This window comes from Mus caroli, unplaced genomic scaffold, assembly GCF_978045245.1.
Source record: "Mus caroli unplaced genomic scaffold, Mus_caroli_1 scaffold_18, whole genome shotgun sequence".
In the NCBI taxonomy this organism is placed as follows: Eukaryota; Metazoa; Chordata; class Mammalia; order Rodentia; family Muridae; genus Mus; species Mus caroli.
In genome coordinates, this window is record NW_028227273.1 from 46,343,206 (window position 1) to 46,364,109 (window position 20,904).

A 20,904-nucleotide genomic window follows, 5' to 3' on the forward strand; every position below is an offset into this window, starting at 1 on the left:
CTGCGTAGGCCTCTGGCAGGAGGCGGTGTCAAATCCAGGAAGTGGGTGTGGCCTCTGGAACGCCTGCGCAGTGCTCTTCCTAGGGGGCGGGGCCAGGTTGGCCGGGGTTATGGGGCGTGGTCTCGAAGGCGCTTGCGCGAAGGCGGTTGGAGGGAGGCCCGATTCCCCTTTGTTCAGATTCGCCATTTTGCGAGGCAGCGGCAGTGGCGGCGGCGGCGGCGGCTGGAGCCTCTGATTGGGTTTCGGGGTCCGGTACTGGAGCCAATCAGCGCGGGCAGCGAACCGGGGGAGCGAGGCACGGTGAGTATGAGGAGCCAATATCCAGCGGCCCAGAGCCGGCCCCAGCGCCCCTATTGGCGGGTCTCGCTGACCACTCAGGAGAGGCCCAGGCGTCCGTCGAGCCCGGGAGTCGAGCCGAGGCTACCCGAGCTGGGTAGCCAGTAGCCCCGGCTCGGAGTTGGTGGAGGCCTGCAGGGGCCGTCCAGCGTTGGGACGGCGTCCTGGAGCCAGGCTTTTCGGGATCTGGATCGTCTCCGGGGACCGGTGGCGGATGCGCCACCGGTCCCCGATCCTCGGTCCCGGGAGGTCAGGTGGCTGACCGCCCAGCCACGGGCCGTGGCGGTTTCCCCACGTCGTTCCAGCCGCATCCTACGGCTTGTCCTTGTGTGTCCCCACATTCCGGGCCCCAACGAGGCCCGTGTGTCCTGAGCTCTGCACAGTTGGGACTACAGATCCGGAGCGAGACCAGGCGGAGACGCGCGGCGCGGCCTCCCAAGACCCACCCCGGGGCCGTTGGCGCGCCTGCCGCGCCCCTCCTCTCGGCCCGCCACCGGGGCTCCCGGGCCGGCGCCGTTACCACCCCTTTCTGGCTCGTCATTTCCTCCCCGCTCAGCCCGCGGTGCCGGCACACCTCCGTACTGAAGCCCAACCAAGCACTCTTCCTCTTTTTGCTCAGGGTCTCGGTGTTTGAAACGCCGCTGTTGCAGAACTGATAACCTTTGTGCATCCTTAATGATTGGGGGCACACATCTCGCAGTTCCTATTATCCCTGTCTCCTCCCTTGATCTTTTCTCCCTTGGATGCTCTCTGGTTTTGTTTTCCTTTAACCTTTGTGTGTCACTCTCCACTCAATAGCTCGGCCCACTCATGTCTTTTTTCTAATACACCTTGAAATCCCGCGCGAACGTTTTCTCCACTGATGTTTTAAAACTTACACGTGCTTAGATTTTCTTTCCCTCTTCGGGGGACAGGAAGTCTTCCAAGGACTGCTAGCTATTAGTTTTTGGCGGGCGTCACCCAAGTGCTGCAAGCGAGTAGGGGTAGGAGCTATGCCTGCTCGGTGGAGATTGACTGGTGTTAGTGTTTCATAGGGATCTAATCCAGTACCCAGAAGTGCAGTTTACATGAGGAAGCCTATTTTCAGCGCCACGCTTTTGATTGGGTGATGGAGGATGATGTCCTCAGAGAGGAAAGACTGAAGAGTAACTGGAACAGATAGTGCGGTTGGACGCATAAAGGCCTGGAGTACTGAGTTTAGGCGGGAAAGTCCAGTTGGTAAAAACCTTTGCAGGTCTTACAAAGGAATTTTTTGAAAACGGTTTTGACTAGAGGTTAAAAGTTAATCCAGAGTGGATTTCTCCCCTAACCTTGGGGGTAAAGGTTGCTGACCTGAGGATTCTACCCCATAGTCTTGTATTTGGACTGGGTGTTCTAACTTTGATTGGTATTTAAAAAAAAAAAAAATGGATGCATCTGTCCACCTCAAAACTGCCAAATGTTTTTGTGGACAAAAGGCAGTTCTCCTCGGTCACTGTGACTCAGACCTGTGGAGCCTCCACTGGTTCCTCTGCATCTGCACTTTAAGAAAAAGTAGTGCAGACTCTCGCTTTCTCTAATCACAGCCCAGGCATTTCCCTTTGTTTGAAATACTTCACCCTATACTATCATCATCTGGGTGAGACCTCAGACTTAAACCTAACTCACAGGACACCCTTTCCCAGTGCTTTCCTTGGTTTGTTCCCAGTGGAAAAGCCTCTGTCCCCCCAAACTCCATTTACTGTATTTCCCTTTAGGAGTCTAATACACATTTTTGTTCCTTTTTAGACTTAAAAGCCTCTTTGAAGTTAACTCTGTTTTGTTATTTAGTTCATGCTATCTCCTTAGTGGAGACAAGGAGCACACTGGAGCCTTCAAAGGCCCTAGCTGGGTGTGCGTGTGATGCCAGGTCAGAAGGACTGTGGTGATCATATGCTTATTGTAGGAGCATTTCTGGGCATTTCAGCTTTTGAAGATTCTAAGTGCTGGCCAGCTACTTCTGTGCCATGTAAATGGGCAGGAAATGCTATGGAAGAGAATGTCTCAGGCCAGAATAAACCCATTCTCATTCCTATTCATTCATATTCTCACTTTCAGAAACACATTCACAAGTCTGTAGAAGAGCTAGACAGACTAAATCCAGCTGGCTCAATTCTGTCATAAACTTGGGCACAGAAAGCGTAAGGAAAGGAAGTGTGTCAGGTTGTGTCACAGTTCTGCTGGCTGAGTTGATGGAGGAAGGAGCATGTGGCCGCACTGGAGCCAAGAAGCAGGCACCATGGGCAACCTGAGGGTTGTGCTCCAAGCGCCACCACTCCCTTATCAATGCAGAATAGCTGCTGGGTTTGAAGCTGCCTCCAAAGCACAGTAGGTCTCAACGGCCTGAGAGTGGAGCATTTGTCTCAGCAAGATAACTGAGTCAGATCCAAATGTTCCTTGCAGCTATTCCAGCCCTCTTGCCCACTTCAAGCTCCATTCTGCATTTTATCTGAGACGATGCAGACTTAGGACATTTAGCCAAGAAGAAAGTTTTATAGGGGCTAGTGGAAGTGGTAAAATACAGAGGTGGTTAATACCTTTAAAAAAAAAAAAACCTTTAAAATCTAATCCTTATATATCTGTATTTTGGTGAGTTTTTAAAGCTCTCCACACCTGTACAGTCCCACTTGAAAAAAAGGGTGAGAACTTTGATCATCCCCAGAATGGTCGTAGAGCTAGCTCATCTATTCATCTATTCAGTCTCTCCCACCTCCTTCCCTCAGGCTTAAGGAACTCCAGTTTGCTTTCTGTCTAGGCTTCTGATGTCAGAGTTTCTTATCATAGGGCCATGCTTGCTTATATTGTAGCCCTAATTTATTAGTCTGGAGACAGGTACATTGTTAGACACAAGGTAAAATGTGGAAACATTGGATGGACTATAGTAGTACAGGCTTTTAATCCCAGCAATCAGAAGGCAGAGTCAGGTGGATCTCTGAGTTTGAGGGCAGCCTGGACCACCTGTCAGCACCCTCAAGCCCCCTCATCCCCAGTAAGGAAAACATTGGTGCCCTGGTGGAGCCACTTAGTTTGGCTGATTTACCATATTGGACCTGAGGTCTCAAGAACCAGCTCAGGCAACTGGCTCCAACAGGCTGGTGTAAAATCTGCAAACTTAGCTAGCTTTTCAGCTGATGGGATTAATAGTCAGAATATAGAAAGAACTCAGAAATTACAAACAAAATAATCTAAGCTATAAATATGCAAATTGATTAGACAGTTCTCAAAAGAATACATATGGCCTATAGATGTATTTAAAAATAATATACTGAGCCATCAGGAAAATGCAGATGAAAACTATACTGTAACTTCCTTCTCACACCAGTCAGGATAGTTGTCATCAAGAAAATAAAGAGTGCCGGTGAGCGAGGATAGGAATAGCTCGTAATACCATGGGTTGGGATATAAGTCGGCTCTGCCACCGTGGAGTGGAGTGTATGCACATTGGTGTATTAGGGTTCTCCAGGAACAGGACAGAGACTGACGTGCGTGCCTGTGTGTGTGAGTGTGAGAGAGAGTGAGTGTGTGATTAAGGTGGCTTACAAGTAATCTAACTAGTCCAGCAATGGCTTTCTACCAACAGAAAGGCCAAGAACCTAGTTGTTCAGTTCATGAGGCTGGATATTTCAATTTCAGCTGGTCTTCAGTATATGACGGAATCTAGAAGTACTGGGCTGTACAGCCAATGAAGGAATGAACTTGCCAGCAAGGGCAAGTAGGTGAAGGGCAAACACTTTCTTCTTCCAGTTCCTTTATATGGACTGTTACCAGGTGTAGCCAGATTACAGGTAGACCTTCCCACATCAAATGATTGAACTTAGAACAATTCCTCACAGGTGTGCCCAGCTGCTTGGGTTTTCGCTAATACCAAATGTATCAAGTTGACACCAAGAAAAGCCATCACACTGTAGACATACTGCCCTCACCCCCCCCCCAAAAAAAAAATCCCTACCTACCACTATATGATCCCACTATACTGTCTTGGGATTACACTTGAAGAAGCTAGAGTCAACATGTACTAAAGACACTGCACTTCATTGCTGTGCCTTCATCACCAAGTTAGGGAATCTGTAGGTGCCAATCAGTGAGTAAACTGGTAAAGAAAAAAATGTATGTATACTCAGTGTATTATGTATTATGGTGTTTGTAGGGAAATGGATGCTACTGAAGCTATATAGTAAGGTAACGAAGGTATATTCAGAAAGCCAAATACCAAATATGCATAATCTAAAGACAAGAAGGGATTATCTGTAAAGTGAAAATGGAGTCAGCGTAGTCCAGACAGGTTATGTATATTGTTAAAACATACAGATAAAAACCATTATTATACAATGAACACATGCCAGTAAAGTAGCAATCAAGTTCTAATACATTGCTAATAAGGTAGTGATTAAATTTAGTTATGTTGCCATTCATATTGTCTTCCCTTTGCAAGTCTTTGTAAGTTCAAGTCAGAGCCAGAAATCTGTGTGTTGAGTAGTCAGTCCATTGGAACCCACAGTAAAGGCATAGTGGTCTATTTTGGTTACAGGTAATGAGCCTGATTATTTTTATTGAATATTTCCCCCTACATTGTAATGTAGCAATTTCCAGACAGTGAAGTTGAAAAAAATGTTATGATGGATACCCATGTACCTACTACTTAAGACTCTATAGTTACCATCTGCCAAATTAAATGCTGGCTTATCTCTCCACAAACTCATTTTTTATCACTATAAGAGTAAGTTACTACTGGGGGGTGGGGAGAGACACTTAAGATAGAGACCTAGAAAAGAACACTCCCATCCAAGTACTGAGGACTGACCGATCAATTCCCACCTTGCTTGGCTTGTGAGATAAGACAAGATGGGGCTTTTCCAGGGTGATGTGGCAGAAAAGGATATAGGATATGAACTTTCTGAGTAGGGCAGCATTCTTAAGAATTAACAAAGGGGTTTTGTGAAATTAGGATTTTAGCAAAGTAAGTAGCCTCCAGAATCAAAGTTTTTGCATACCATTAGTGTGTTTGTCTGTTGAAGGAAACCACTCATCCTCTGGGTAACTGCCCTCCTTTGAGACAAGGTCTCTCTTTGTTTGAGGGCTCACCGATTAGGCTGAACTGGAGGCCCAGAAGTTGTGCCGTCTCTGCCTCCCCAGCTCTGGCCTTTACAAACAGGCCAGCACACCCAGTGTTATGGGCATTCTAGGATCCAGCTCAGGTCCTTCTCCTGAGGCAGGTACTTTACCAACTGAGCCATCTTGCCAGAACTGCTGATACTAGAGGACAGAACTGCCAGGCATGAGATGGGCTCTGCAGTTCTCAGAAGGACACAAAGGGCCAGCATTTTTAAAAGTGACCGACATACTTATCCACCAGAGCCATGTAAATTAAAATTTACCCCACCCCACCTCCCTACCTGAGTCAAGAGCTCATCTAGAAGATAAAGGGCAACAAATGCTGCTGAGGATGTGGGAAAGAGAAGTCTTCATTATTTACACTGTTGGTGTGTACAAATGAATACAGAGCTTTCTCAAATAGATTTACCATGTGACTCAGCTACATACATACTCAAAGGATTCTATGCTACCTCACAAGTACTTGCACTCTCCTATGCACAATAACAAGGAGGTAGGGCTGGTGAGATGGCTCAGTGGTTAAGAGCACCGACTGCTCTTCCAAAGGTCCTGAGTTCAAATCCCAGCAACCACATGATGGCTCACAACCATCTGTAACAAAAATCTGATGCCCTCTTCTGGAGTGTCTGAATACAGCTACAGTGTACACACATATAATAAGTAAATAAATCTTTTAAAAAAAAATAAGGAAGTAGAACCAACGTAGATGTTATCAGCAGAATGGGTAATGCAAATGAATGCCATGCATATGTAAAATGGAATTTTAAGACAGCCGTAAAAATAAACTTTGCAAGAAAACATAAATCTGTAAAGTTTTAGGTAATGACTGCTCTTGGTTGTCAACTTGACCACATCTAGGTTTAACTAAAACCCAAGGAGCTGAGTACACCTGTGAGGAATTCTTCTTGATTGGAATCATTTGAAGTGGGCAGACACATCTTTAATCCAGATCTTTTGAGGTGGGAAGATCTGCCTTTATTTTGGGCCACACCTTCTGCTGGTGGCAACTTATATAAAGGACATGGAAGAAAGAAACTTTCTCACTGGGTCTTGGCCTGCTTGCCCTTGCTCCTTCACTGGCATAAGGCCTACTTCTTCAGGTTCCTGACCTATACTGAAGACCAGTTGAGACCTCCAACCTCATGGATGAATGAACAGTTACTGGATCCTTGGACTTTGTGTTGGTAGACAGTCATTGTTGAACTCGCTGGACCACAGCCTGTAAGCCGTCTAACCTTCTCCATATATATAGATAGATAGATAGATAGATTTATTCTATTCTGTTCCTCCAGAAAACCCTGACTAATGCTTGTTACGTTAAGCAAGATAAATCGGACTCAAAAAACACATGTGTTTTTCTCTCGGGCATAGGCAGTCCTAGCAGAGGCAATCCTAACTTTACTTTCGTGGTAGCGGGTGAGTAGCTGTTTGTGTGGATAGAGATTGTATACCTAGAAATGGGGCCACAAGATGGGTAGAAGAGGTTTTGAAGAAGGTATAGTAGAACATAAAAAGTTTTATATGTCATTGTTTATTTAGGTCACACTTGAATGTTGTTAGGTACCTGTACTGGCTGGGTTTGTGTGTCAACTTGACACAAGTGGAGTTATCACAGAGAAAGAAGCCTCCCTTGAGGAAATGCCTCCATGAGATGCTGCTGTAAGGCATTTTTTTCAATTAGTGATCAAGGGTGGGAGGGCCCATTGTGGGTGGTGCCATCTCTGGGCTGGTAGTCTTGGGTTCTATAAAAGAGCAAGCTGAGCAAGCCAGGGGAAGCAATTAGGTCCCGCTTTCTGGCCTGCTTGGGTTCCAGTCCTGACTTCCTTTGGTGATCAATAACAACATGGAAGTGTAAGCTGAATAAACCCTTTCCTCCCCAACTTGCTTCTTGGTCATGATGTTTTGTGCAGGAATAGAAACCCTGACTAAGACAGTACCTTTCAGTTTCTAAGAAGCAACCTGAAGTCATCAACCAAGAAAAGGTTCATTTGGGCTCACTGTTTAGGCTTTGCTGCAGGGTGAATATGCAAAGAATAGTCTAGATGGGATGTGGTACTAAACCCGGTTTTAAACACCCCGTGTGTGTATTGATCCACCACGTGGAAACAGGCTGTGCTTTATCAGGTTTTAACTGGCTGCTATCATTGATACCATTTCATTGCAGCCACTCTCCTGGACTATAGCACAATCCCCAGAGCTTTGCTAAAGTGTTCTACTTAGTGCTACTTAATGGAGTTTGAAACAGGGTCTCACTGTATAGCCCTGGTTGACCTGGAACGAACTCCCAGTAGAGACTTGAACTCAGATCTATCTGCTGAGTTTAAGGCCTGCATCACTGTGCAAAGGAAATTTGGGGGTTTTGTTTTGTCTTTAATAGACATGATTCTGTAAGGTGGAGTTTGTTTACAGGCAAAGTGTCTCTCATTCAAGCATAGGTTGTCCTGAACTTACTGTGTCGCCCAGGCTGGCCTGACACAGGTGGTCCTCATCTTCTGTTTGCCAAGTGCTGTGATTTTAAGCATAAGACCCCCCACCCCACCTCCAGGCTTATGTAAAATGGAGATTTTGATAAGCAAACTATTTGAACTCCTTAGTAACAACCCTCGAGCCTGAGGTCGTTTGGGACATATGTGGCTCAAGAGAGTAGCATGTTTGGGCCCACTTGTATACAAATTCTCTGACGTACGTCTGCTGCCTTGAAAGTAGACCTTGCAACAAGAGATGGTCTGACAGTGCTCCTAAGTGTTATTCTGGCAATGTTGAAAGATGGTCAGTTTTATTAGCTTAACTGGATTAAGAAACAGGAAGTTAGGAAAGCACACCCGGGCCTGTCTGTAAGGATGTTGTTTATAGGAGTGTTGCATCCTCAGGGTTCCAATCTGGGTGGATTTATATGATACCATTATTGCTTAAGTATAGGGCCTAGTTAGAAGTGGGTTACTGTGAGGAGGGTTTGTTATTTGGGACTACATCTTGCCCTCACCATTTGGAGTATTTATTCTCTATGTCCTGGCCACCATGGTGTGAAAATGTACTTTTCACCACCACACACCCTCACAGTGCAAGTGAAAATGAAATACTGTGGCTTGCTTGTCAGTTAGTCTCTGAGGGGAGTCGGTTTAAGTATCCCAGGCTGGCTCAAACTTTCAGACTCCTGCCTCAGCCTCTCCAGTACTGGTATTAGAGATCCCCACTACTAGCCTGACTGTGGTGTTTTTTTAAAGACTGTGCTGTGTAATCCTCTTTTATTTGAAAAAAAAAAAAAAAAAGCAAACAAGGATGATGAGCATCTCCCACTGGTGTGCATTTATATTGAAAATACTGCAAATAATTATGTGTGTGTGTGTATGTATGTATGTATAGTAAGTATCTTAAGAGGGCCTTTACTGATTGACTCATTTTAGGTTTTTTCCTTCCCTTTTTAATAGGAGTCCCTACCTGGCAGCTGCCTCTGTAGAGTGAAGCTTCAGGACTCTTAACGTGGCCGGGCCATGGAGCAGTATACGACAAACAGCAATAGTTCCACAGAGCAGATCGTGGTGCAGGCCGGCCAGATTCAGCAGCAGGTATGGGAGCAAGTGTGCTTTGACTATCACAATACCACAGTGATGGAGACCTCTGTGGAAGGACTTAGGCCTAGTCAGACCTTAGGAAGTCCTCGGTCTCATGACTGCTGCTGTGCTATGAATCAGTCTGTTGCCACCTGGTACTTGTTCTTGGTGAAAATCACTTTAAAAGTAGATTGCCCTCTTTTATTTGACTCATTGAAATGATACCTACCCTGCTTTTCTCTGCATTAAGTCTGCTTATTTCCCTTGTTTTATGCTACCTTATGATAAAGTAAGGATTTGGCCACAACAGACAATTGTCAGTTTCCAGCCAGTCTGTTCAGAATTAATTCGGAACAGTTGTAGTCTAATATTAGAATAATATTGGGCTGCTATTCTGTGGATAAGTACATACTGAGAGAGAGCGTCTGCCACTGGTGTCTTCCACAGTAGTTGCTCAGATGTTTGGATTCATGCACAGATACCATTTTTGATGCTTTTACCTAGGTTTATATTAGCGAATCTCCTCCCACTCCCCTCTCCTGCACTTTGGAGAAAAAGACATTGTTTCTATTTGATTATAGGTCAAGACTGTTGTCCTTGGTGTGTTTTCTCCTGAGAACAGAGGTTCACTAGTACAGAATAGCAGGGAGGGTGAAGGGAGTAGTGACTGTGAGTCCCAAGCCATTGATGAGGGAGAGAGGCTACTCTGCATTAAAGGGGGAGATGGGCTGAGCATGGTGGCTCCCTAGCCGCCTTCCTGTCCACACTCTGCTATAGCACTGGTGGCTTCCTGAAGTGCCTTAGCGAATAGACCTTGGAGGGGCCTTCTAACTATGGCCAGAGCCTTGTTGGTGGGCCTCTCTTCTGTGAGGACTTCCCCAGGATAGGAAATAAGGTTGACTTTCTGAAAGCAGTCAGGTGGCTAGGACTAAATCTTCATTTGGGGATGTAAAAGCAGTAGCCTCCTGAGGCTGGCGTCTGGATCAGTCCCCATGGCTAGTTCCTTCATCCATGGTGATGCTTTAAAGCCACAGCAAGTCTTCATTGTAGTTTCAAGGCTTTAAAACCTGGTAGTTTTGTTCTTGTGACCCTCAGGAAAGGAAGAGATCCTTAACATATATGTCTAGCAGAAGGGAAAAATTACTAGGGAGTATTGCATTATAAATGTTTGTATTTTAAGTCCTAGAAGTGTGTTGTGAGGTCCACTCTAGGAGCAGCTGATGCAGCAGGACAGCTTGAATGTAGGAGTCCGCACCTTTGAAAGTTCCTGTGTAGGGCGAGGTGCTTTAGAGGCATCCCTCCCTCTCCCTCAGAGTGATCTGCTGTCTTGAGCTGTATATTTCCATCCTGATACATTTCAAGCTCTTCCTCTTCCTGTTCTCAGCAGCAGGGTGGTGTCACTGCTGTCCAGCTGCAGACTGAGGCCCAGGTGGCATCCGCCTCAGGCCAGCAAGTCCAGACCCTCCAGGTAGTGGTGCCCTCTCTGATTCCCTGTGAGCACTGCATGAACGCTGCCTGTCTGCTGCTGTTTGTGTTTGGATCTCAAATTGAATGGCAAAATCGCATGCCTTTTGTGCTGCTAACCTGTCTCTGAGGCCAGTATGCCAGTGTCCCATGCCAAGACATGTAGTGACCGCTCTGTCTATTTTCTCAGAAGTATGCACTAAGTGTGTTGCTTTAGAAAGACCAGGAAGCAACAGGAATAAATTCTACAGGTGGCGCAGATCTTTCTCAGTCCTCAGCTCCCAATCCAAGCGCGTGTCAGAGTTCCATGAATTGTGTTACACTGGAGAAGGGAGTGCACACATGGGAAGACTCAGCTACACTGTTTTGTTTTTGCTAAAAGTGCAACATGACTACTGAACAGCCATTGCACTAAGCAAAGTTTATCTGAGAACCATGTACCATGAACCATGGTGTTTCATTACAAGCACTATACAGATGATTGCATATCTCTAAGTGGCAGCATAACACATGGTGATGCATGTGTCTTGTCCAGCGGTTGGGATATGGAGGCAGGAGGAATGAGAGTTTGGGACAACACAAAAAGTTATTACTGGTTACACTGATATTCTTTTAAAGACAAACACTGGAGTTAACCAATGCTATTCTTCAGTATTATGTATGCTTGTTAAATATCCTAAATTCCCGTGAAAAAAGGGTAACAGCATTGGTCTTTTCTGGGTCCATTAAGAACTAAAGGTTTTGAGAAATTGGCAAGACTCAGATACCCGTCCTCCCTTTCTTCCTCTGTTGAATTGGATGGACTCAGTAGGACCTCCAGAGTCCTCTGGCATCTCCGTTTACTGCCAATGTTGCCGAGACCCTCCTGCAGGTAACCACCCTTTCCTGTAAGTCAGGGATTTCTGACAGTCTTAGGCAGCCGCTGTGAGAGGATCTTTCGGCCTCCAAAGGGTTGCAGCCCACTAGTTAAGAGCCATTGCTGTAAGCACTTGACCTTCTCAGCCTGTCCCAACCCTGCCACTTTGGTGATGGCACACAGCCAGTTTTACACATATATGAAAATAAAAGAAGTTTGTTTTGTCTTCCTGCACAGTTTGAGTATCAGGGAGAGCAGCAGCTCTCTGTTCCTGCTTGCTTCATCTTTTCAATACGTGAAGTGGTGTCTGGGATTGTCATTAACCACTGTGTGAATGGGATGTACCATGCTCTTAACTGTGTGGCTTGTTGTCTCATGCATGAGTCCCTGTGGTCTTTGTTGTAGACACATGAGCTCCTCAGTCTCAAACCCTTTATTGCATGCATGTATAGCATGTTAGTGCAGGAGCGGGTGTGGGGTGGGCAGAGATGATGGATAACCAGAAAAGTAAGTGGTTTAAAATTTGTGTCAACTTTGGGGACTGAGGCAATGGCTCAGTGTGCCCTATTTGCTATGCAAGTGTGAAGACCTAAGTTTGGGTCCATAGAAGTCATTTAAAAATATGTAGGTTTATCCTATAACCCTAGCACTAGGGGGCAGAAACAGGAAGAACCTGTGGCTGGCTGGCTGTCCCTGTGGCAGGGAGCTCTAGGAGACTGTCTCAAAACAAGGTAGCAAGCAGTAGAAGATGGCATCCAGTGTCAGCTTCTGGCTTCCACTTTGACACCAAGAACTGCACAGCCTTCCAGGGCACTGCAACAACACAGCCGTGTCAGCTTACTTAGATCTAGATTGCACTGAAGAGAAATGGAAGTAATGGGGACTTCTCATGAGCCTCCTCATGTTAGGAGAATTCAAACAGTTCTTTCTCTTCCTCTGCAGTAAGGCTCCTGATAACATTTCCTGCAGCAAAGGGAATTTATGGAGACTTGAGAGAGTGTGAATATAGGCCATAAAGTCTTGGGACAGCCCTAAGGTTGGGCTGATGGCTCTGACGGAGAATGGTGGAGAGCTTGCCACCACACACATCTAGGACACAGTCACTGCACAGGTAGTTGATGCTGTTGGAATTGACTTCTGCTGGGACTAAGGAGAGTGCCAGTCTATTCTGTTACAAATCCTTCCTTCAAGCAGAGACACACTCTACAAGGGAGTTTGGGATTTGTCCTGTTACTCCTCAGTCCAAAGCAGCTTCTGTCTGGGCCTCTGAAAGGCTTGCTTGAGTTTTCACGCTGGGGTTCAAGGTGTGGCTGAGCATTTGCATTGGCTTCCTTTCTAGAGTGTCTGTTGATGCGGAAGACTGAAAATTGGACATTCTATTTACATACAGTAGCTGTCTGATTTTGGGGTTTCATTGCTCCTGATAATTAAAACAGCTATGCAAATATTTATGGTGCAGTTCGAAGAACTCTACCTTGATCACAAACTAGCTAGATAATGTTTCTGACCAGTCTTGGCTTTGCTTTGAAATGGGGTCTCATCAGGCTCACCTGGATCTAGCTGAAGCCCACTGCTTCTATAGCCTTTACCAGAACCGGTCCTGAGTATCGGCTTGAGCAGGCAAGCAGTACTGGTAACTTGACTGCTTTCTTGAATTCAGCCTGTGTTTGGTGATGAGTGCCTTACATCTATTGGGATTTTCCAGACTCTACATAGGTTCCATTATATTTGACCTTTGAATATCCAGCTTGGCACTTAATCAAAAATAATCAGATGTGTCTGAAGAACATTAGACTTACTTTTCTTGGAGCTGAAGTGATGGCTCGGTAGTTAAGAGCACATATTGCTGCTGCAGAGGCTCTGATTTCAGTCAGCACCATAATCAGGCAGCTCTTAATCACCTGTAAGTCAGGCTCCAGGGGGATCTGAAATCCCACTCTCTGTAGTATATGCACATAACCTCCACACAGGCAGACAGAGAGAGACAGAGAGCGGATATGAATATTAGAGTTTACAAACACTCTCAGGCCGGGATTTAATCTCTGCACTTGGGAGGCAGAGGGAGGATATCTGAGTTAAGGCCAGCTAGCACTACATAGAGACCCTGGTGGGGAGGTGGAAGACTGACCTTCCTAAATCTGCCTTACCTCCCCTCTTCCAGGCAGCAGGATAGTGGCAGTGATTGATCATCTTGGTGAAGCTGCTTGTGTCTGACACTATTTCATTGTTATTTTATTTCTTTCTAGGTCCAGGGGCAGCCGTTAATGGTGCAAGTCAGTGGAGGCCAGCTTATTACATCAACAGGCCAACCCATCATGGTACAGGCTGTGCCTGGTGGACAAGGCCAAACCATCATGCAAGTACCTGTGTCTGGCACACAAGGTTTACAGCAGGTGAGTGGTGTTTTTAAAGCATTTAGGCTGTATGTCAGAGTAGACGTCTGGTATGAGTGTGGATGGTGTATATAATTCATATGTGTACAGGTTTGTACACACATGCTTTACCTTAGTTTTTGAGACAAGGTCTTTTACTAACTGTAGTCTGGGAGCCCACTGGTGTCTCCTGCCTGTCCTCTGTGCCAGCGCTGCCATGAATTCCTGTGGATGCCAAGGTTCCAGTCAGACCCTTGTGCTGTGCACCACGTGCCTCACCTCTGTCTGAGCTGTCTTCCTACCCTGCAGAGCAGATGTTTTGAAGAAGAAATTGCTGCAAAAAAGACAAAAAACAAAACCCAGCTGCTTTTGCTTGAGTCCTACCCCTTATTTTGTGCTTCTTAATCTTTCTGCCTTTGTTGTACTGTACTGCATAACAGGAGCACAGTAATGTGCTGGAAACAGGTATTCCTTGCTACCTGAAACTCTGGAGCAAAACAGTCCAGGTGGAACCAGGTAGATTTGCTGACCTAGTCAGCTGTCAACAATTTTAATTGAGTTAAGTAGTATTCCAGTCTTTAAGAAAATTGGGCAGTGTGTAGCCCAACAAAAGGTCCACAGACGTCTCTAAGACACGGGGCCATTCATGGCCTGGTTTCCTTCCCTTTCCCTCCCACCAGCTGTCGGTCAGCTGGAAAGTGGTAGGACTTGAGGCTCTAGTCATGTCCTTCACAGACTCACCTTTTCAAGAGTGACCTCCCAGGCTGCTAGATCTGGGAATGCTCCAGAGGGTCAAAGGAACTGTGACAGATGCTTACAAAGCCAGTGAGAAGGAAGGCGGGTCTAGGGGTGGGGTTGAGAGGTGGAGGCCAGACTTTAGGTAGCTGGGACTATGGCTTGGATTGGGGATATTCTAGAGTATAAAGTACTAGAAATTTTAAGTTGTGGGCCTTCCTAAATGCTTTCCCATCAGATCTTTTAAGGTTTATATATCAGTACTCATGAAAACAGGATTTTGTTCCTTGAGCAAAGTGTTAAGGCTTTTTTGTTTTGTCAATTTACAAGATTTCAAAGAAAAACATTTAAAACTTCTTGTCAAGATTCTGATAAGTGGTTACCTCATAGGATCTCTTGCTTTCCATTTTTGTAGTGTGAGTTTTGGCACTCTAAAACCTGTAGGATAGGGATAGGAAGGGCTAGTGAACACTACCAGCAGTGACGAGTGACAGTGAGGGATTTGGAGCCTTGTCTGTGTTACTCCTGTGGATCACCATATCCTAGAGGTTGTTGGCTGAAAGCAAGAAGCATTTTGTATGAGTTACTGTTCTGCTGGCTCACAGGTTAAGGGTGCTGGTACAGCATGGTGGGGAAAAGGCGGAAGCAGGAGGCAGAGTGACTGCTGCTCTGCTCACTGTCTCCTTCTTAGTTCAGGCTGCCACCTCTGTTAATTAATCTAGAAACAGACATGCCTAGTGTTTGTTTTCATGATGATTTTCTGTCTAGTCAAATGGGTGGTTATACATTTCAGTTTCTGTGGATCGGAAGGTTGACAGCTGATCTGTCTGTATATCCAGGATCTAATCAAAGTGTTGCCTTTGCTGCCATCAGCATAACATTTAACTTGGAAAGAATGTATTTTCAAAGTTGTTTGATTCGTTGATAACAGTACTTCAGAATATGTTTAAGTAAATATACTTTAAAAAATAACCATGCCACCAACGATTATTTTTTAAAGGGACACTTTTGTGTCCCTAACATTGGCCTTGAATTCCTGATAACCCTGCCTCTGCCTCCCAAATTGTAGAATTGCAGGCATATTCCTCTGGGTATTTCCTGGTCTCTAGTGGAATTTGTTCAGCTAATTTTCAGAAACCAAAGACTGAGACTGGAGAGATGGCTTATCAGTTGAGAACACTAGCCGTTCTACTAGAGGACCCAGATTTGATTCCCAACACCACCTTGTAGTCACAGCCATCTGTAACTTTAGTTCCAGAGGATCCCTCATCTGGCCTCTGGACACCAGGCACACATATGGTGTGTATATATATGTATATATGTATATATGCAGGCAAAATACCCATACACCTAAAATAAAGAACAGAAACAAATAAGGAGCCAGAGGAGTGGTGTCAGTGTGGTGCCAAGCTGTTTGTGTATTCTGTTCCACAGATACAGTTGGTACCTCCTGGACAGATCCAGATCCAGGGTGGGCAGGCTGTGCAGGTGCAAGGCCAGCAGGGTCAAACCCAGCAGATCATCATCCAACAGCCACAGACTGCAGTCACCGCTGGCCAGACTCAGGTGAGTCCACCTGCTCCTCTGTCATCAGGACAGCGAGCCACCTGGTTCACATGGAATGTGAATGTGAAGAACGTCATCAAAATGGGGTCTCTGTGAGCCTTTGACATCTGTTAACTATGTCATTGTTTTCTACAGACACAACAACAGATTGCTGTCCAGGGACAGCAAGTGGCCCAGACTGCTGAAGGGCAGACTATTGTCTACCAACCAGTTAATGCAGACGGCACAATTCTCCAGCAAGGTAAGCTGCCACTATTGCAGTGGCACTTTTTAGGGCATTAGTTTTAGCTTTTGAGTACCTGAGAGTGCTTCAGAGTCCTTATGAAGTCCATGTCATGTTTAAACAGCAACAGGATTTCCACCACATCTGCAGTGATCGTCAGTTACCACAGGACCAACCTGATGCTTAGTCACTAGAGTTCCTTCCATTTCACTTTGGGCCTCTACATCTATTCACATAGGTGTTTACTTAGCGTCACAAGAAGGAAGATGTAAACACCATATAGAATGCAAAGGCTTAGAGAAGTATGCCTTAGGCAGAGATGTGTAACAGGACTAGACTCGGCTTCAGGGAAAACATGCTCAAAGTAGACTTCAATGCTTTGGAAGCTAAGTTTAGAAAGGAGATGGCAGCCAGATTCTGTGATGGTGGGCGGAAGTATAATTTATTTGGAATTGGGCCCTAGACTGTTAGACTTTTAAAAATGAACTGAACTTAGCAGAATACAGTGAAGCAGCAGAAGGCGCTTGCTTTCTTCCGTGGTGTTTGCCAGTTTGTCCAGGAGGGTATACAGGAGCCAGGTAGAAGGGACTAACTATTTCCCCTTCTTTCTGTTCCGTGTACCTGTTTATTTTATTTTGTTTTGTTTTGTTTTTGTTTTATGTTTTGTTTTCTTAAAGTTACAGTCCCTGTTTCAGGCATGATCACCATCCCAGCAGCCAGTTTGGCAGGGGCACAAATCGTTCAGACAGGAGCCAATACCAACACAACCAGCAGTGGACAAGGGACTGTCACTGTGACACTGCCTGTGGCAGGGAATGTGGTCAACTCAGGAGGAATGGTCATGGTAAGGAAAGTGTCCCTGGCACTGGAGCTTCCCATGGGGTTCTCTTGTCTTTGAGCTGCAAGTTGGTGTCTCCTGTGAAGTCACTTATGATAACTTTTGGATTTGAAGCTAACTTCATCCTTAAGGCACTAGCAGTGCTCTGCATCCACAGGAAGCCTAGTTCATTCTGATGCCTACCAGTTAGCAGACTAGTCTGGATGTGCAGCAGTATGGGTGTGAATGGGCAATTTTATTTAGGGTTTTCATGCCAGTAATAAGGTCTGGTCTCCGTTCATGCAGATGGTACCAGGAGCTGGCTCTGTGCCTGCTATCCAAAGAATCCCTTTGCCTGGAGCAGAGATGCTGGAAGAAGAGCCCCTGTATGTGAACGCCAAACAGTATCACCGCATCCTTAAGAGGAGACAAGCACGGGCTAAGCTAGAGGCAGAAGGGAAAATCCCAAAGGAACGAAGGGTACGTGTGCCCTGGGGAGAGCTAAGCAGGAAGCAGTACAGTTCTGCATCAAGCGTGTGTGTTTCCTTGTCCCTTCCAAACACTGGAATGCAGGAAGGTTTACTGTAAGACTGGTGACAAATGTCTTGGAAACAAGGGACTTTGCCCTTTCTACAGTAAAGTCCAAAGAAAACGTGTCCTCTGGACTTCTTCTTGTCTTAAGGCTGCAGTGCTCATGTTTTGGTTGTACTTTGAAGTGGCAGTTGGGCTCTAGCCAAGGAGCCAAGGGAATAAGAAAGCAGCCTCCTCATTTTAAAGGAGTCAGTCTGTCTGTCCCATTAGCCAGCATCCACTGACCCAGTCTAAGCTATCGATAGCATAAAGATGGGGTCTCCTCCTGACCTGCCATTTGCTCAACCAAACCTCGCTCAGTTCCCGGAGCAGAGGACCTGATTGCACTGCCTGAACTTGTAGTGATAGACTCTGCTTAGGTTACTGCTCGGTCTTCTCACTAACAGTGGGGCTCTTATTTCTCTTCTCTAGAAATACCTCCATGAGTCTCGGCATCGGCACGCCATGGCACGGAAGCGTGGGGAAGGGGGTCGCTTCTTCTCTCCAAAAGAAAAGGACAGTCCCCACATGCAGGTAAGGACATTGCATACATCCTTTCTCTGTCGCCAGCCTTCTCTCTATCGACAGTGGGCTGTCCTCGCTTAAGGAAGAAACACTCTGTGCAGCATGTGATGTCTGTTGCTTAGCTTCCTTCCTTTAGAAGCACTGAAAGCTCCAACCCACGGCCTTTTTACTCTTGGTTTCTCAGTTCTTTGTTAAGGAAAAGTTTTACTTTCTTTTAGCCTATTAGAGTCAGTAACATTTAATGCTGTGTGGCAGTTCTTGTGTCACGCATTCTAGTAAGCTTTTATTTGTTGTTGTTCAACTGACTGGCAGACTCAGGTCCATAGAGTACATAGCATTTTTTACATTTGAATAGAAGTTCTTGAGATCTTAGGTAACTTGCCTAAGGCCGATCCTTGCACAGCTGAATCAGCCCTGGAAGTGCAGTCCACATCCCAGTTACTCTGGAAGCTGAGGCAAGAAGATAACAAGGTGAGGCCATGCCTGGGCTAGAGATGAATTCAAGCCCAGCTCATTTAGTGAGACCCATTCTCATAAAGGGCTAGTAGTGTAGCTAGCTCAGTAGTGTGGAGTATTTGACTGGCATATGAGGCCTTGGGTTCAAATCCTGCTTCCTCCACAAACAGACTCATCAGCTGAATTCAAACTCAGGTAGTAGAATCTCACTAATTAGCTCTCACATGCTTCTGAATTTGTCCAAAATGGAGTGCTTGTTCATTATTCTATTACCTAAACAGGTGGCTTGTCACCACCCAGTTAGTACAGTTTAGATGGTTCCGATTCTGAAGTTCTTTTGGTTCTGTCTCTGAAACATAATTTTACATGTTTACATGTTTATTGTACCCTCCTGACTGATGCCAGCCTGGCCTAGTCCTCTTTCTTGGTTTAGATTAATATATCCACTGTCGTGCCTCTTGCCTCCCTTTGCATTTTCCACATCTCAGGGTGGTGGTCGTCAGGCCCCACGTCACACCTTCTCCTACCTTTGCTCTCTCACCCCATTGTCAATAAGCATATGTCTGGGTCTAGATTCATTTGTTCAGTTTACCTATTTATCTGTTTCTCCTGCCTGGTCCTTTGTCCTTACAGTTTCTAGTCTGTAATGTTCTTTTCTCCATCATTTCCATGACTATCCCTTCTTCTCTCTGGTAGCCTAGGCTGTCCTCAGATTTGCACTACTCCTACCCCAGTTTCCCAAGCACTGGGGTTACAGGAGTATGCCACCACAGACGGCTTTGGTCTGCCTTACATTTAGGCCTGGCTTAGGTCTGAGAGGCTTTGAGCCTGCTCTCATCTCTCCTGGAGCTCTCTGACCTCTTATACTTTCCCATAATTCCATCCTTTACCTTGTAAGAACCAACAAGAGGTTTTCTCTATTTGGTCCCCATTGCTTCCTTTATTGCAGAGTAAGTGACATTAAAATAGAAAGCTTTGTTGTGTTGTATTTTGGGGGTTAACTTATTTTCCAATTCTAAGTGGTTGAGTTCATGATTCTTTTGCTGGCTCTCTTCACTATCAGCAGCATGGAATTCCTCTACACTCACAGGGCCCCATCTGGTGGCCACGTGCAGTTCTGTATCAGATAGTGAAGGCTTTAATAGTCTACCCACGGCAGTCTGCAGGTTCCTTCTCCTTAGTGAACCACACTGCGAGCATCCTGACAACCCTCTGTTCTTAGTGGTATCTGCGCATGTCTGTGAATAGGAACTGCCAGCTGTAGGCTGTGGTGTGGAAGGCTTTCCTTGTTCTCCATGCTGACCTGGGAAGTTCCCTCACCTCTTTTCATCTCATATATAAAAATAATGACACAAAACTACAGTGTATCATGGTGCTTGCTCTGGGGCTTTGTCCTAGCCACTCAAGCACCTAAGTTGAGAGCCAGGGACTCCTGGTGCTGATGTAAAGGACTGTTGTGCTGTCTCTCTCTGTAGGATCCAAACCAAGCTGACGAAGAAGCCATGACACAGATCATCCGAGTTTCCTAACCACAGGAGGGTGGCAGAGCTGATCAGTCACGGTCCTCTCCACTGTTCTGGAAATGGACTGACTTCCAGTGGGGCACTGACAGTCTCACTCTGCCCTTTCTCAGGACAGAAACTACTTAGCTCAGTATTACAGCTGCAGTGGTGGCTGACAAACTGAAGTGGCAAGCTTTTGTCGCACCCCTTCATTGAGGATCTGTTTCAGACTGTTGGACACTGACCTTTTGCAAATTTGGATGATTAAAAAGAGGTATTTGCCAGCCCAGCATTACAAACACAGCACTTATGTTGAGTGGTAAAGCCAGCCAGTCAGCCATTGCAGTAGGGGAGAGCAGCCTTCTCAACCTGGTCCTCAGTCAAGGCAGCCACAGCCCCTGGCTTCCTGTGGGTTCTCAACAAGCATCCATGCCCTGGTGGGGTGTCGGGCTGCCTGATGCATAGACACTTGGCACTCAGGTGGCTCCCAGGCAAAGAGGCTTCCTGTTAGGACTTGGAGCAACCGACCAAGCTGCTGTCTTCTGACCCGTGCTGATAAGAACCTGTCTGCCCACATGCTAGGTTGTGTTTACTTCAGCCAAGAAAGTACAAAAAGGATATTTTGGACTCAGGATAAAAGGACCTAAAAGGTACATTTCTAGCTTTGATTGTGGTCTGCTCATTTCTATTAACGGCCATCTGGGTCATAGTTCATACTGTGACCACTTTAGAGACAGTTTAGAGAGTAAAGAACAAAACTTCAAAACATCTGTGCTGAAGTGTTGAGGACATTCACAGTTG

At 45.8% G+C, this 20,904-nt stretch overlaps 1 protein-coding gene across 11 annotated transcripts; it reads left to right on the top strand.

Moving 5' to 3' along the window:
• The first annotated feature begins 3 nt into the window (after positions 1 to 3).
• Nfya (nuclear transcription factor Y subunit alpha) lies at positions 4 to 20,756 on the top strand. 11 transcript variants are annotated; one of them, XM_021186498.3, is made up of 10 exons: positions 4 to 300; positions 8,895 to 9,032; positions 10,402 to 10,488; positions 13,584 to 13,730; positions 15,879 to 16,010; positions 16,146 to 16,251; positions 16,911 to 17,077; positions 17,357 to 17,530; positions 18,053 to 18,154; positions 20,077 to 20,756. In XM_021186498.3, the coding sequence occupies exons 2-10, from the start codon at positions 8,958 to 8,960 to the stop codon at positions 20,128 to 20,130; spliced, it is 1,044 nt and encodes a 347-aa protein (XP_021042157.1). In that variant the 5' UTR covers positions 4 to 300; positions 8,895 to 8,957; the 3' UTR covers positions 20,131 to 20,756. The 11 variants fall into 11 exon arrangements, with proteins under 11 accessions (XP_021042157.1, XP_021042161.1, XP_021042160.1 ...); XM_021186502.3 differs by having other exon boundaries at positions 16,929 to 17,077; XM_021186501.3 differs by having other exon boundaries at positions 10,402 to 10,485.
• The last annotated feature ends 148 nt before the right edge of the window (positions 20,757 to 20,904 follow it).

Bases quoted from the DNA above. Each gene is read 5' to 3' on its own strand.
- Nfya (XM_021186498.3), top strand. From the start codon at position 8,958: ATGGAGCAGTATACGACAAACAGCAATAGTTCCACAGAGCAGATCGTG. The intron at 13,731-15,878 runs GTGAGTGGTGTT...TCTGTTCCACAG, and splicing joins GCACACAAGGTTTACAGCAG to ATACAGTTGGTACCTCCTGG. The intron at 16,011-16,145 runs GTGAGTCCACCT...TGTTTTCTACAG, and splicing joins TCACCGCTGGCCAGACTCAG to ACACAACAACAGATTGCTGT.